Source organism: Leptomonas pyrrhocoris, assembly GCF_001293395.1.
Source record: "Leptomonas pyrrhocoris isolate H10 chromosome Unknown, whole genome shotgun sequence".
Taxonomy (NCBI): domain Eukaryota; phylum Euglenozoa; class Kinetoplastea; order Trypanosomatida; family Trypanosomatidae; genus Leptomonas; species Leptomonas pyrrhocoris.
This window is the reverse complement of record NW_015438369.1, coordinates 406,401-421,039: the sequence shown is the minus strand read 5'-3', so window position 1 is coordinate 421,039 and position 14,639 is coordinate 406,401. Positions and strand designations below refer to the sequence as shown.

Below are 14,639 nucleotides of genomic sequence, written 5' to 3'. Positions count from 1 at the left end.
GGCAGAGGTGGGGACGATGTGGGAGGGGGTTTTTTCCGGGGAGGCGCAGCGGGGCAGGCCGGGCCGCGGCCAGCCGCCGCAAAGGGGAAAAACGCGGCGCCGAAGCCGGGGTGGACGAAAACAGCGGTGTTCCCGCGGTGCTGGGGTTGTTCCCCCGTTTCGCTTAATCGTTCTTTATGGCATGTGTCTCTGCTGACGGCGCTGTGCAGTTAAAAGCGGCACGGGCGTGAGAGCTGCTGTGTTACAGGGAAAGCTGCACGAAGAACTCGGGGTAGCAACGCGCCCACGGCGACGGCACCCACAGTCGTGACGACAAGGGCGGCGGCTGGCGTGGCGGGGAAAAGTGGCTCCGCCGCTGCGCCGCGTACGACAGCTTGTTGTACTGCGCCGTGCTCGTGTCCGCGGCGCTTTTCGCCGTCTCAAGTTCCTCTTGTGTCTCCTCGACGGTGGTGCCGAGAGCCACGCGACACACAACGCCCCACACTGTCTGGCCCTGCGCGGGCGACGGCGCGCACAGGGCGAAGGCAGCCATGTCGTCGTCTGGCGTGAGTGGCGTGGCGCGCCGCTGCAGGTAGCGGAAGCCGTCCTGACAGCATTCCCACGCCGTCGCCTCGTCCTCGCACGGCGCCCAGAGGTAGCGCTCGTGCACTTCATAGTCGTCGCTGCAAAACAGCAGCGCCGGTGCCTGCGCGACGGCGGAGGGCTGCATGAAGGTGCTGTGGTGCAACGCCACCATCTTGCGGCGGCACCGCCAGTACGTCTCCCACAGGGAAAGATGCCGGTTTTGGTACACACGCACCCGCGCCGCCGACGGCAATGCGGTGAAGTTGAAGTGGGCGACGTTTGCGGCGACCAGCTGCACGGGTGGGATGGGTCCCCGCACGGCCCACTGGGATGGGTAGGCGACGTGCTTGGAGAAGACGGCGACGTCTCCCAGGCGGAGCTGCAGGAAGCGGCGCACAAACTTCCTGGCGTCGAGGAGAGACCAGAGCGGCTCCTCCTTGCCGACCAGGTGGGACGCGACGGCCTCCATGACGCGGGCCACGTCCTCCTCGCTGCCAAGTTCACTGGCCTGCGACTGTTTCGACGTCGGGGACGTGGTGGGCGTGGCGCCAGCGGCTGTACGAGCACCGGCTAACAGCGGGAGCACCTCAGTGAGAAGCATTATGCCGAGGTCCACCGTGTCGCAACGCTGCCGCTCAGCGAGGGTGACCGGGGCAGGCGCGGACTGCTTGTCGTTGAGCGGCCCGACCGACCGCCGCAGCGCAGACGCATTGGTGCCGTTCCACGCCGGAGAAAACGTGCCGAGGGCTGTGTTGCCAAAGTCGTCGTACGTGAAGCTGCTCAGGCAGAGCTGCCCGTGCGCCAGATGGCACGTGTGGAGGCAAATGACGCACTCCAGAACGTCGTGCAGCCAGCGCAGTCCAATGGGCTCCACCTGGCGGCGGACGTCGTTCGAGGAGCGGAAGCGCTGCTGCGTCGCGCCGCGCACGTAGTGCACAAACAGCTCGTGGCGCTCGCGGTGGTAGAAGACATCGCGGGCAGAAACGATACGGTCGCTGCTGCACTGCTCGGAGGTTACCACTTCCTCGGCGACAATTGTGTGGGCGAGACGACGGATGTTGGCTGCCGTGGCGGCGTCGGGCTCGTCGGTGCTCGTTGGCGGGAAAGACGGGAAAGAGTACCGCTTCAACCAGCACGGCGTGATCTCGCCCGTGAGCGGGTCGTTGTACACCGCCTGTAGCAGGGCCATGCCGACGCCGTCTCGCGACACCACCGCGTCTTCCACCTTCCGGTCCACCTCGAAGCTGGTGAGAATTGTCTCGGCATCGTCGTCCTTCACCACCGTGGCGTCCTGGGATAAGAGGTCTGCCGGCGGCGTGGTCGACACCGCTCGTGCGGTGAAGGGCTCGAAGGGGTTGCTGGGCTCCTGTTCCACCCGACTGTAGTGGAGCAGCGTGCGCTCGCGCTCAAAAGCAACAAAGCGCGACGGCAGCGCACTTGGCGCCTCCGCCGGCCACAGCGCGACGGCCTGGAGACACGTGGAGGGGAGCCAGCGCAGGGTCGGCGTGAGCTCGGGGAAGTGTGCCGCACACGCTCCGCCCCACTCCGCAATCCCCACGTCAACCACCGCCATTTGTTTGTGCAGGAGCAGGAGCTGGGCTTGGTAGTCGTCCATGCGCCTCGCGAGGTCGTCGCTCGAAGCCGCGGAGGCTTTGCGCTCCGCATAGGCGAGCTGCAACTCGGAGAGTAGCGACTGCAGCGTATCTTGCTTCCGAGTCCACGATTTGCAGTACTCCAAGCATTGGTCTTGCTCGGAGGGGAGGGTGTGCATGGAATACTCCGCGGCCAGGGCGTTGCTCGCGGTCAGGCCAACTTCCTTGACGTCCTCCATGAATGAAGAGAAGCCAGGTGCGGTGCGCGTGGCCCACTCTTCTAAACGGCCATGCCACGACCCACGCGCTGCTTCACCAGCTGCGTCCAGCTGCTTGTGAATGCGCAGGAGGGTGTCGAGCGTCTCACGGCCCTCATCTTTGTGAGGACCACCACGGCCGCTCTCTGTCAACGCACCGTCGATACCGTCCTGTTGCTGGCACGCGCGGAAATAGCTCTCCGCCACTGCCTTCGCGGTGCGCCACAGATCCAGAAGGAACGCGAGTTGCTGACTCGTCTCTTCGGTGAAGACGGCGGCGACAATCGCACGTCGCACCTCCTCGCGACGCGCAACGGCCTCCTCTGCGGTCGACCAGCGGAAACCGTGGAAGACGAGCGGCGGCGATGGGTCCGCCTTCAAAGCCGCAGCGCTCTCCTCGTCTGCGCTTCTTCTCTCTCCCCTACTATCTCCCGCTAGCGTGTGGACAGAGATGAAGTACTGCAGGCGCTGGAAGAGGCTGACATCGTCGTGCAGCCTCGCCCAGGCCTGCGCGTCGTCGGACACTCGCACGAGTCCGGCAAAGGTGATGAGCTCCGCCGTGGCAGCGTACGCCTCGTGCAGGCTGTTCAGCACACGCGTCACGCTGCGCTGCCGCACGGCGGCCGTCACACCGCTGCCATCGATGTCGTCGTCGTCCTCCTCGTCCTCGTCACTGACACTCGTGGTGCCGTCGCGGCTGTGCGAATTGCTGTGGTGGGGGCGGCTGTCCAAGGGGCGAGTCGAGGACGAGAGGGAGGAGACGGTGACGTCGAGGCGGTGCATATCTGCCGGGGTGCCGGCCTCCAGCGTGAGCAGGCCAAACTGGTGCAAGTCGTTTGCGCCGACGTGGGAGTTGGTGTCGTTGCGGAAGAGAGAGCGGAGGTAGTCGACCACGACACTGCCGCGACTTCTGCGTGCGGCCGGGCCTCCACTTGCAGGTATGGCTGCATCCGTATTGTTGTGGGTCTCGCCACCGCGCAGCAGCGAGACGCAGTCGCCGTCCCAGCCTTGGCAGAAGGCAAAAAACTCGAAGTCTTTGTTCAGCTGCGCCGCCATCTCCGTCGATCCGCCACGGTCGGGGTGGTGGACGAGCAGCAGCGCCCGATAGATCTGCCGGCACTGCGCGCGCACCTTGACGAAACCCCACTTGCGCTGGAGCTGCACCACGGCGAAGTGCTGCAGCGACACCGGCATCTGCGTTATGTCGCCCGAGGCGCGGTAGTCGTCGAGGTCGTTGGCACTCTCCCACCCACACGCCACCCGGTAGTCCGCATAGTGCTGGACCACGCGACAGGTCTCCAGGGTGGACAGGTCATGGCGACGCTCGAGCAGCACCTCAAAGCGGCGGCGGGTGCCACGCTCATCAGCCGGGTAGCCGTACTGGTGGCGCAGCTGCAGCCGTGCGGTGAAGCGGTCCACGTAGTGCGTCACCAGCGTGCCTACACAGATGCCAAGCCCCACCGACAGCAGCGTGGCCACCACCAGCTGACCGGCCACGGGAATGCCACTGAGACCAACCAGCGCACCGATGCCCTGGCCAATGGCAATGCCTACGCCCGTCATCGTCAGCTCTTTCCCGATGCGCAGGGCGACGTCACCCTTAGTGGTGTGGTAGCCCAGTCGGTTCAAGTCGCCGTGGCGGTAGGCTTGGACCACCTTGACAGACTCGTACACCACGAAGGAGGCGGAGACGATGGGGTTGAGGATTGCGTTGCACGACAGCAGCAGGCCGTCCGCGATGGAGATGCCGGCTTTGCCCAAGCTAATAGCGACGCGGCGGGTAGTCGGGTTGAGAGGGAGAAGAGCGCCGCCGCTGCCTTGCTGCTGCTGCAGTGTGGCAGGGGGTCGTGTACGCACCGTGACGTGTGGGTTCCTCTGGACAAGAGCGGTGCTGGAAGCTGCGGCGGCTGACGCGCTTGCGTACGTTTGGGTGGATTCGTTTCCCGCCGTGTGCACATCGTCAGAGCTGCGTGTTTTTCCTACGCTTTCATGTTGTGCGGCGGACGTGGCAGCGGGCGGGGATGTGGTGGAGGGTGCCACGTGAGCAGACGGCTTCTTTGGCTCCCCACCCGTCTCTCGTTGATCGTTAGCCCTCATCTTGGTGGGAACTCTGTTATGTGGTTGCTGAAGTTAGCGAGAAAAAGCAAAGCATGCGTTTGTTCGAACAGCGCGAAATAAAAATAAGAATAAATAACGCTGTTGAGCAGAGAAAGAGACGAGTAACCCCCAAACCGTAGATCCACTTCAAAGGCAAATATTAATGGTAAAGACCCCTCAAATATATATATATATAGATATATGAGCGAGTACAGTGTACAGGAAACGAATGTATACTAATTAGGTAAGGCAAAGTACAGAAAAGCAAACAAGGTTTTTGGTTTTTTCTTTAAATACTATGTGTGCAACACAGCGCAAAGGGAAACCGCACGCTTTTGCCTCGTGGAGCGGGTCTCTCTGTGTGGGCGCGCTTGTATGAACGAGAACGCCAAAGAAGTTGCGCTTCCTGGGCAATGGAGACCTGAAGCAACTCTGTCCCTGCGTAAAGACGTACATGAAGCCGTATAAAAGGAGAAAGAAAGACACGACGAAAGGCGAGGTGGGAGTAGAATGGCGTACCGAAGAAAGGCGTAAAAGCCGGTTTTTTTTTTGTAGGACACCCACGCGGCACCGATGCCTCAGCATCTGCGATCAGCTTACGATTCATGAGAAGTGGCGCGCACAAGCACGGCGTGCGGCTTCGGATTTGGAGCGCCTCATGACTCGAACAGCGCTTTTCTTCTCTGTTTTCTTTTAAAGTGTAATGACCATAAAGGAATGACGAGGCGTAGAAACACCCAAAATCAAAGCAAATAGAAAAACAAAAGCAAACGGCAGCCGGCGCAGATACCAAGAGGTGATGGGCAAAAAGATTTTGTGCGTGCGTCCACTTGGCACGCGCGCTCTCCTCCTCTCTTACCCTCTTGGACTACTTCAACAAACGGCATTATCGAGTTAAAAGAGCTGGAGGAACAACGGTCGAGTGCGTTTCGACAGGACTGCGCATACGGAGTAAGCAGGAAAGGAAAACGAAAAGAAAAGACGCGCCCGCACGCACCACCGGAAAGCTGCCGAATTCGCTGCCGAGAAAACAATAACACAGGAGACTGCAAACCTGTCCGACTACGAGGCGTATAGAAAAACAAGAGCATCAACAACGACGATAGCATCGACTGTTAGAAGAACGTCGACGGCTTTTCATTTGCATTACACCGACGTGCATTTATGTCCACGCATATCACAAGGACCGAAGAACGAAACGAGGAAACTTCAGAAAGAAGAAAGAAAAAAACTCTCACAAAGACGGCGGGTAGCACCCACCACCGCCGGCCGTAAGGATGGTCATAATGTCGCCCATCTTCACCTCTATCACGTTCTTGCCGCCGATGTTGCGCGGGTGGTACAGCGGCTGCGCCTCCTCCGTCATCCAATCACCACGCGCCGCGTCGTGCAGCATTTCTTGGGCCGTCGTCCACCCATGCGCCGTAGGAGCACCGGCGTCAGCGGCAGCGGCACGAACAGGGGCGTACAGAATGTTGAGACCCCGCTTGCCTTCACCACCGCCAAACAACCCGTGTGGGGCCAACACACGCCGCTCCGTCAGCAACACCGCCGTCATGTCGCGCAGCGCCAGGACACTGCGCACAACGCCGTCGCCGCCGCGAAAGCGACCGACGCCGCCGGAGTCGCGCCGAACGCGGAACATCCGCAGCAGCACCGGATAGCGCGCCTCGAAGATTTCGGGGTCAGTAAGGCGGGTGTTGGTCATGTGCGTGTGCACCGCCGACGTCTCTGCGAAGCTGGGGCCGGCGCCGCTGCCGCCGCAGATGGTCTCGTAGTAGGCGAAGTCCTTCGCGCCGAGGGTGAAGTTGTTCATGCAGCCGTGCGAGTTCGCCGCGGCGCGCAGGGCCATGAGCACCACGTCTGTCACCCGCTGACTCGTCGTCACGTTACCGGCCACGACGGGGAGGTCATCATCGGGGCACAGGATGGAGCTAGGTGGGACGATGACCGTCACCGGTTTCATGCAGCCCTGGTTCAGCGGAATGTTCGAGTCGACGAGGCAGCGAATGCAGTAGATGATGGCTGAGTGCACCACGGCGGTGGGACAGTTCGTGGAGTTCATCACCTGACTGCCCGAGCCGGTGAAGTCAAACGTTGCTGCACCCGTCTCTGTCTCGATGGAAATGCGCAGACTAATGAGCGTGCCGTCGTCCATGTAGTCGGAGGCCTGCAGCGTGACAACTCCCTTCTCGCCCTCGTCGCCGCTTTTGCCGTACTCGCGCGCGATGCGCTGCAACACATTGCGCGCCGCCAGCTCCGCGGTGGTCTGGATGTGGCGCATGTATGCCTGCACCACCGCCAGGGTGTAAGACCCAATGAGACCTTTCAGCAGCTGGATGCCGCGGTTGTTGGCTGCCACCTGCGCACGCAGGTCCGAGACGCTGTCCTCGAGGGTGCGGCAGCCTGACATGCCGGGCAGCTTGCCCGGGGCGAGCAGCGCCTCTCGAATGCCCTCCTCGTTGAACTCACCCTCCTGCACCAGCTTCAACGTCTTGATGGCGGCGCCTTCGTCTAGCAGGGACTTGGAGAAGGGCGGCATCGACCCCGGCGTGGTGCCGCCCACGTCCGTGTGGTGGCCGCGGGACGCGACGTAAAACATCACGCGGTCCTCGTGGAAGTAGGCGGAGACGACGGTGATGTCGGGCAAATGGCTGCCACCGCAGGCGGGGTGGTTTGTCAGCATGACATCGCCGGGCCTCCACTTGCCGCCGTAGTGGTCACGCTGCCATCGAACGGCTGCCCCCATCGCACCGAGATGCACGGGGATGTGTGGCGCGTTCGCGACGAGGTTGCCGTCGGGGTCGAAGATGGCACAGCTGAAGTCCAGACGCTCTTTGATGTTCGTCGAGATGCTCGTGCGCTGCAGCGCGTTCCCCATCTGCTCTGCGATGGACATGAAGCGATGGGCGAAGATGGAGAGAGCCAGCGGGTTCAGCTCCGTTGTGAACTGCTCCACGACCTGCTCCGTGTGAATGATAACATTGCCTTTGTCGTTTGTGTAGGCGGTCGAGGCGTGCTCGAGCAAGACGCTGGTGCCGTTCATAATGAGCAGCGCGGGGCCATGCACCGGGCCGTTCGCAGGATCGACGTGGTACACAGGAATGTTCTCCCAGCCAGAAGCAAAGTAGCTCGCCATCATCGACACCGGCTGCGGGGTCGGCGTCGCGCCCTGGGCTGAGTACGGCGGCGCCTGCAGCGCCTTTTGAGCGGGCGTCTCCACCGCGACGGCGCGCTCGTGACGCTCCGCACGGCTCTCCAGTGTACCGAGAGCACGAATGCGGACCCCGTCGACAATGATGCGGCGCGACCCGCTGAGCACAAAGCCGTACTGCTGCTGATACTGAGCCAGGTATACCTGCTCAAACTTGGCCGCGCTGACGGCGTTTGGTGCTGCTGCCTTCTCTGCCGACGCCTCTGCTGACGCTGCGCGGGGATCGTCTTCGGCAATCATCAGACTTGTGTTCGTGCCTTCGTACTGCATGCTCAGGAAGCGTTCCACCACGGTATGCTCCTCGTCGAAGCCGATGCGTCGCAGCTGCGCCACCGCCGACGCGGCTAGCTCCACCAACTGTTGCTCCGCAATCGTGGCGAAGCCGTCGTCGCGCAGATCAAGCCGCACGCTCGTCATGCGCTCCTCCACCACGTTCGTCACGCTGGCACCGACGGCGCTGAGAATGGAGGCGAGGCGGTGAACGTAAATCCTGTTCATGCCGAGGGACCGGGCCATGGCACAGGCGTGTTGCCCACCCGCCCCGCCAAAGACCGCCAGGGCATGCTCAGCGCAGCGGTAGCCGTTTGCCTCGGTGATGTTGCGAATGGGCCGGCACATCGCCTCATTCGCCACCTTCACGTAGGCGAAGGCGAGCTCCTCAATTGACATCGGCGTGGCGTCGTGACGGTCGCGTGCGATTTCCTCGGCGAGTGCCCTGAAGCCGCGCAGCGACGCTTCCTTGTCCAGCGGCTGGTCCGCGTTGGGGCCGAAGACTTTGGGGAAGTAGTCCGCGTGCAGATGGCCCAGCACCAAGTTCGCATCCGTCACGGTGAGGGGGCCGCCTTTTGCGTAGCACGCCGGACCAGGGTGCGCGCCAGCCGAGGCAGGCCCCACGTGGAACATGCCGTTTTCCCACCGCAGCAGCGACCCCCCACCGGCGGCGACGGTGTGCACCTGCACCTGCGGAGCCTGCAGCGGGGTGCCCGCGATCTCCGCCTCCACCGTGTGGTGCACTGTGGCCCCCTCGCAGCGTGAGACATCCGTGCTGGTGCCGCCCATGTCGAAGCCTACGGCTTGCACTTGCGCCCCCAAGTCGGCGGCACACGTGTGCGCGTAACCGACGACGCCACCCGCCGGCCCGCTCAGCACCGCACGGTAGCCGTAAAAGGTATCCGCGCTGGTGAGGCCGCCGTCGCTTTGGATGAAGTACAGTCGCACGCCCGCCAGGTTGTGGGCGAAGTTTGCCTTGAAGGAGGCGACGTAGTGCAGAATCAGCGGGCTCAGGTACGCGTCGACGGACGCCGTGATGGAGCGGGGGACGTACTTGATGAGGGCCATGAGCTCGTTAGAGAGGGAGATGGCCGGGAAGCCGACCTCCTGCGCGATTTGCTTCACCTGCCGTTCATGCACTGCGTAGGCGTAGGAGTGCAGGAGGCACACGGCCACGCTGCGGATGCCGGCGTCGTAGGCCTGTTGCAGCTTTCGACGCATGTCCGTGACGTCCAGCGGCTGTAGCACCTCCACCACGAAGCTTTCCCCACACCGCACCCACGTGGAGGGCCACGCCGCGGGAGAGGTGTACGAGGCTTGCTCTTGGGAGGAAACCGGCCGTACACGCTCCTTCGCCATCATCACCTGCTCCGGCAGCGCGCGCACCTTCACGATGTTCAGCGCAAAAAGCTGCGGACGGGCCTGGTCGCGTATTGTGAGGATGTCATCAAAGCCGTCCGTCAGCACCATCGCACAGCGCTCGCCGTTGTGCTCGAGTAAGGCGTTGGTCGCGACAGTGGTGCCCATGCGCACCTCCTCCAAGTGCAACACGTCCACCGGCCCAGTGGCGGCTACCACGTCGGGGACGTACTTGCGCAGAATGCGGCGAATGCCTTCACTCGGGGCATCGGGGTAGTGCTGCGGGTCCACCGAAAGCAGCTTCGCCACCTCCTGCGTGACGGTGCCATCGGCGTGCGTGACGTGGGCGATGATGTCGGTGAAGGTGCCGCCACGGTCAACGGCAAAGCGAAAGGCAGGAAAGCGCGTCTCCTTTGCTTCGCCTGACGGTGACGGGTTGGACATGACTTTTCGCTCAGCACAAAGATCTGCACTTGCTGAGAGAATGCTGGAGGTGTACGTTGGCACGATGGGTGAGGCCCGCTGTCGGTGGAAGTGTTGCTGTTAAATCGATAAAAAAAACAAATAAATAAACGATCGATTCGAAAAGGCCAAAAAACAAGCGCAGGAAAGAGACGGCAGACCTTTTTGTTCCCCCTTTTTGACCTGGAAAAAAGAAGAAAAGGAAAACCCCGGAAGTGTTGGGTCGTTGGGGGCTGGGTGTGGTGGACGTTATCAAGTTATTTCGTTCTCATTTATTTCACGTTTGCAACGCAGTGTTGTGGAGGGTGGCGTAGCGCTTCGCATGCGAACCGAGAAAGAAGATCAGAGCAGAGAGCAGAGAGAGAGATAGAGGGGTGACAAGGGCAAGCGGAACGAGGAGAAGCACGCAGTGATGGAAAGCAATATATATATATATCAATACATATGAATATAATTGGTGTTGCGTTGCGACTAGTATTTCCTCGTGGAAGAGCATCGATAAAACAGCACGACAGCGTAGACGTTGAAAGTTGGCTTCACTACGTCATGCGTTAAGAGAGAATGAAGGGGGAAGAGGCTCTCAGGCGGTCGCTCATGCGAATGCCGGCATGCACGTTGGTGCCAAGAAGCTTCAAAAGCACAGCCAACGTCTTCGTCTTTCTTCCTAGCACTTTCAGGAAACGGCGGCGAAAGTTCCAAAAACAAAAGAATTCGCGTTTCAAGCTACTGCCATTACTTTTTCAGGTACGAAAGACGGGCGAGAGAGAGAGAAAGAGAAAACAGAGCTCTCAATGAAGGCTTCTGTGAAAAGCGAAGCATCTAAGAAAAAAGCTTAAGGGAATTACGACGAGGAAACGGTTTATCGATGTACTCATGAGAGCAACACGACTTAAAAACACAACGCGGCGGAGTAGCGAACACACACTCATCGAGAGAGGGAGAAAACTTTGCAGTACATCGCAAGCTCGACTCGCGGCGCACAAGCTCATCCATTCTTGTCTTTCCGCAATCGATGGAGCAGCTTCTTCCACCATCTCTGCGGAGCCGGCGCCAAATTTATCGCGTCGCCGCGCAGCTCCGTATTGCGCGACAGCAGCGGCGCCTGCCCCTCTGCCCTTCGCTGCTGTCGCTGCTGCCGTCGTCGCCGTCGCACCCAGCGCAAGACCCATCCCATACACAGGACCAGACACACAACGGAGACGCAGACGTGCGAAAGGACACACCACTTCATCGACTCCGACACAGAGCTGCGCGTGAAGACGTAGCGCTGGGCCACGCGACTGCCCCACGTCACAAACGGCACAGGAGTGGAGACGGGGTAATGGACGACCGACACAGTTGTGCCGTTCCGCAGGGTGAAGGTGGTGACGCCAGGCGGTGCTCCCGTCGCCGTCGCCTTAGTCGGCGTAGACGTCCCATCCGCCGCGTTCTGGATCTGCACGTCCCCGCTGTACGGATCCACCGCCGCGTCCAGATAGGCGGGGCCGTCGGCGTAGGTCAGCATGGAAAGCGGAAAGTTGAGCCGGTGCACCGGCTGCCCGTGCTGTGGGATGGAGAAAATGGTGAAGGTGACGTTGAGCGCCCGCTGCACGACGGCGCGAGCGGCCTGACGCTCCTCCACGGTCCGGAAAAGACCCGACGACGGACCGGCAGGTTTAATTGTGTCATTAAAGTAAGGACGAAGGGCGGGCAAGCGCAGCAAATCCACCGACAGCCGCACCATGCCAAAGTTCTTCTCCACGTACAGGGACAGTCGGCGCGGTGTGCGGAAAAACCGCGGGAGAACGGCTGGCAGGAGTAACATGTTCGCGCTGTGCGTCAGACCCGAGCTGGTGGCCTCCAGCAGTGGGTAGCCGAGGACGTGCGCAATCGTGTGCTCCGTGAAGTCGCCGCCTAGCTCACCCATGTGCACGTCACCGGTCAGGAGGGCAACCCGCTCCGCCTTGTAAATGCGAAGAAGACCCAGCAGGCGGTCTCGCGCGTCGGGGAACGCGGCCCAGTTCTCTGCGGGCTTCTCATCCAGCATGAACTGAATACCGCTCCCGATAAGAGTGACGGCGCACGGTTCCCGACCGTCAGCGGTGCGTGTGGTGAAGCGCTGGAGTTGCGCTTCGAACCACGCCCACTGCGCCGCGCCGAGCATATCGCCGACGTGGGTTGCGTTGGGCGGGTCACGGAAGGAGCGCACGTCCAGCAGAATCACACACACGGCGTACTCGTAGAGCTGATTCAAAAGATTCTCCAATGAGCGTCCCCAGCGTTTGGAGTCGTCCACCACGGCGTGGAAAGGCAACGTGTATGCCTCGTGCACCCCGGCACGCGTCCACCGCGGGTCCGTTGCAGGAGCCTTCAAGAAGTCGAGAAAAAACCGTTGGGTTACGTGTTTGTAGGGGTACTCTTTGCCTCCGTCGTTCTTGCCCATGTCATGATCATCCCAGGTGCCCCAGACGTTGTGCTGCGGCCCGGCAACCACGGCCGGCGGATCGGGAATGATGAGAGTGTTGGCTGTGTTGGCCATATGACCCAACACCTCTATCCGAGTTGGGGCCTGCGTTGCTGTGGTGACTGGGAGCGTTTTCCGCTCTTGGCGTTTGGCGTCTGCTTCCTCCGCGCCTAAGACGCGTACGGAGGGTTTAGGGAGTGTTTCATTGGAAGGCGATGCGGCAGTCGTCGTCGTGGCGACGCAGCTTGACACAAAGGCGCCGTACTCCGGTGCATCGCGCTGCACACGCCAGAAATGGCCGACATCCGCGAGGGTGTTCGTGTGGTGGAAGAACAGCGACTGGCCGTCTTCGCCGTCGGCTCGCTTGTCCGCGTAGATCGCGTCGCCGAGCCACAACGCCGCGTCGAGGGGGAGGGGGGCCGCCGTGACCGGTGCAACAGGAAAGCGCAAGGCTGCGCTACGTGCCGCCGCGTCGTCTGCCTTGACCGACGACAGCATGGACGCGCGGTGCTGGGCAGCGACGGGAGAGTCGTAGACGGAGCCGCAGGCGCCGAGGGGGACATCCGCCAACGACGTCAGCGGCGCCGCCTCTCGAAGCCACTTCTTTTCCTCTGCTAAAACATCACCACTGAGACTCAAAGGAGTTTGACCGGCGTAGAGCCGCCGGCATGGTGCGGCTGCTGCCCGGTCATTCCTGGAGAGCAGCTCGCACTGCGCCGCCACCGCGATGTTGGCCCAATACGCTTGGCTGCGATCATGGCGATTACAGCTAATGAAAAGAATCTGATGCATGGAGAGGGCGTGGGCGGGCGGCGCGTTCTGCAGGGCTTGCCGGTGCAGGGCCTCTTTCAGTTCAAGCCCGTTTCGAGACGCCGTCCACCACGCCGTGTCGGTCACCGCCGCATCGAAGAGCGTGGTGGCGGTGCGCATGGAGATGTAGAAGAACAAGAGGATCAAGGCACAGAAGGCAAGCACCGCCACCCCACAAGTGACGACAGACGTGCGATAACGGCGACGCCGACTACTGCGGACTTCGATGAACCGGTCTGGTTCTTCGCGCACGTATGAAGAAGTCCGCCACTCCATGATGCTGCAAAAGAAAAATTCAACGATCAAACAAACAAGCTGAAGAGTTACTAATGGGTGCCGAGAAGAAGATGCACTTTCCCCTCTTCATACACGAGGTGAGCGGACGGAACGAGGAAGAGCGAGACTCCCCGTCCCAATAGCAACAACAACAACAACGCTCTACTGAATGAAAGAGTTCGAGCGAGGGGGAGAGAAAAAGCAGGCCTACTTACTGATGGGGGCGCTCCTGACGGCGGTACATGTGTGTGTGTGTGTATATATCCCAAGTGCTGCGGGCGAAGAAAGAGAGCGAAACGAGCAACTTCACAGCAGCACCACAAACGCGGAGGTTGATATCGCACAACCGATTCCTATTAGGTACTATAATATGTTTATGCAGAAAAGATGAGACAAAGAGGCGATTACGTTCGAGTCACCGTGAAGTGAATGCGACCTGTAAGAGTAGAAAGATAAACGCGTCTTCCAATGCAACTGGCGGAGACTGAAGGAGAGGGGACCGCTGTAGAGGAGAAACAAACACAGAAAAACAAAGGAAACAAACAAACGTGAGAGCAGAAGGCCAAATATCCGTTGAGTCTCTCGTGAAAATAGAGGCGTCACCAGGGAAACGAATTCGAGGCGATGCACACACACAAATCAGACGAGTTTAAATATATGTACATATATATATTTTGCTGTTGAGCCAATGCTGCGCGTATATAACGAGAAGTGTTAGAACAGATGGTAGGTGGCATAACGGCACGCTTCAACACCACAAAAGAGAAAGAGGGAATAGAGAGAGAGAGAGAGAGAGAGAAATGAAAGGTGCCGACGACAGCATTTGCTTTCAGCTGTACTCTCTCTGAGAGGACGACAGAGCCTGCGTTTCCACGAAGCGAGGCCCACCAAAAGAAGAAGAGCAACACCACAAGAGCCCTTCTTTTACAGCTGTTATGCCGAATACAACGAATAGGAGAGAACGCTCTCGTCACGCAGGACGGAGGAAAATAAAAAAGAGAGCACTACTCCTGTCTGCATTCACGCTCGAGGCATTGAGACACTCAAGCGAAGGCGTCGAGCGAGAACCTCTCTAGGCCGTGCGTCGTGACGCTTCTTCCTGCTCAAATAAACAATCTCGTACGCGTACGTTTCACGTGTGCGTGGCGAGGCTTATGTTATTATTTTTGCTGATTTTTTGTTTCACCTATCTAGCCGATAGTGGTACGTACTCATGAATAAAAGAAGAACTTCCCTTTCCCTAAAGAAAGATCCCTTTTTGCCACCTTTTCGTCCTCACCGGCTGAGGCCCACTT

At 60.3% G+C, this 14,639-nt stretch overlaps 3 protein-coding genes across 3 annotated transcripts; all 3 read right to left on the bottom strand.

The window, feature by feature from the left end:
* Nucleotides 1-241: 241 nt before the first annotated feature.
* On the bottom strand, nt 242-4,510 carry ABB37_06193 (hypothetical protein; the record flags this gene model as incomplete). The annotated part of the gene is made up of 1 exon (XM_015804458.1): nt 242-4,510. One exon carries the CDS (start codon nt 4,508-4,510, stop codon nt 242-244), a length of 4,269 nt encoding a protein of 1,422 aa, XP_015657032.1.
* A 1,234-nt stretch (nt 4,511-5,744) lies between these two features.
* On the bottom strand, nt 5,745-9,797 carry ABB37_06192 (putative 5-oxoprolinase; the record flags this gene model as incomplete). The annotated part of the gene is made up of 1 exon (XM_015804457.1): nt 5,745-9,797. One exon carries the CDS (start codon nt 9,795-9,797, stop codon nt 5,745-5,747), a length of 4,053 nt encoding a protein of 1,350 aa, XP_015657031.1.
* A 1,003-nt stretch (nt 9,798-10,800) lies between these two features.
* Nucleotides 10,801-13,344, bottom strand: ABB37_06191 (hypothetical protein; the record flags this gene model as incomplete). The annotated part of the gene is made up of 1 exon (XM_015804456.1): nt 10,801-13,344. The coding sequence occupies one exon, from the start codon at nt 13,342-13,344 to the stop codon at nt 10,801-10,803; it is 2,544 nt and encodes an 847-aa protein (XP_015657030.1).
* Between the last annotated feature and the right edge of the window lie 1,295 nt (nt 13,345-14,639).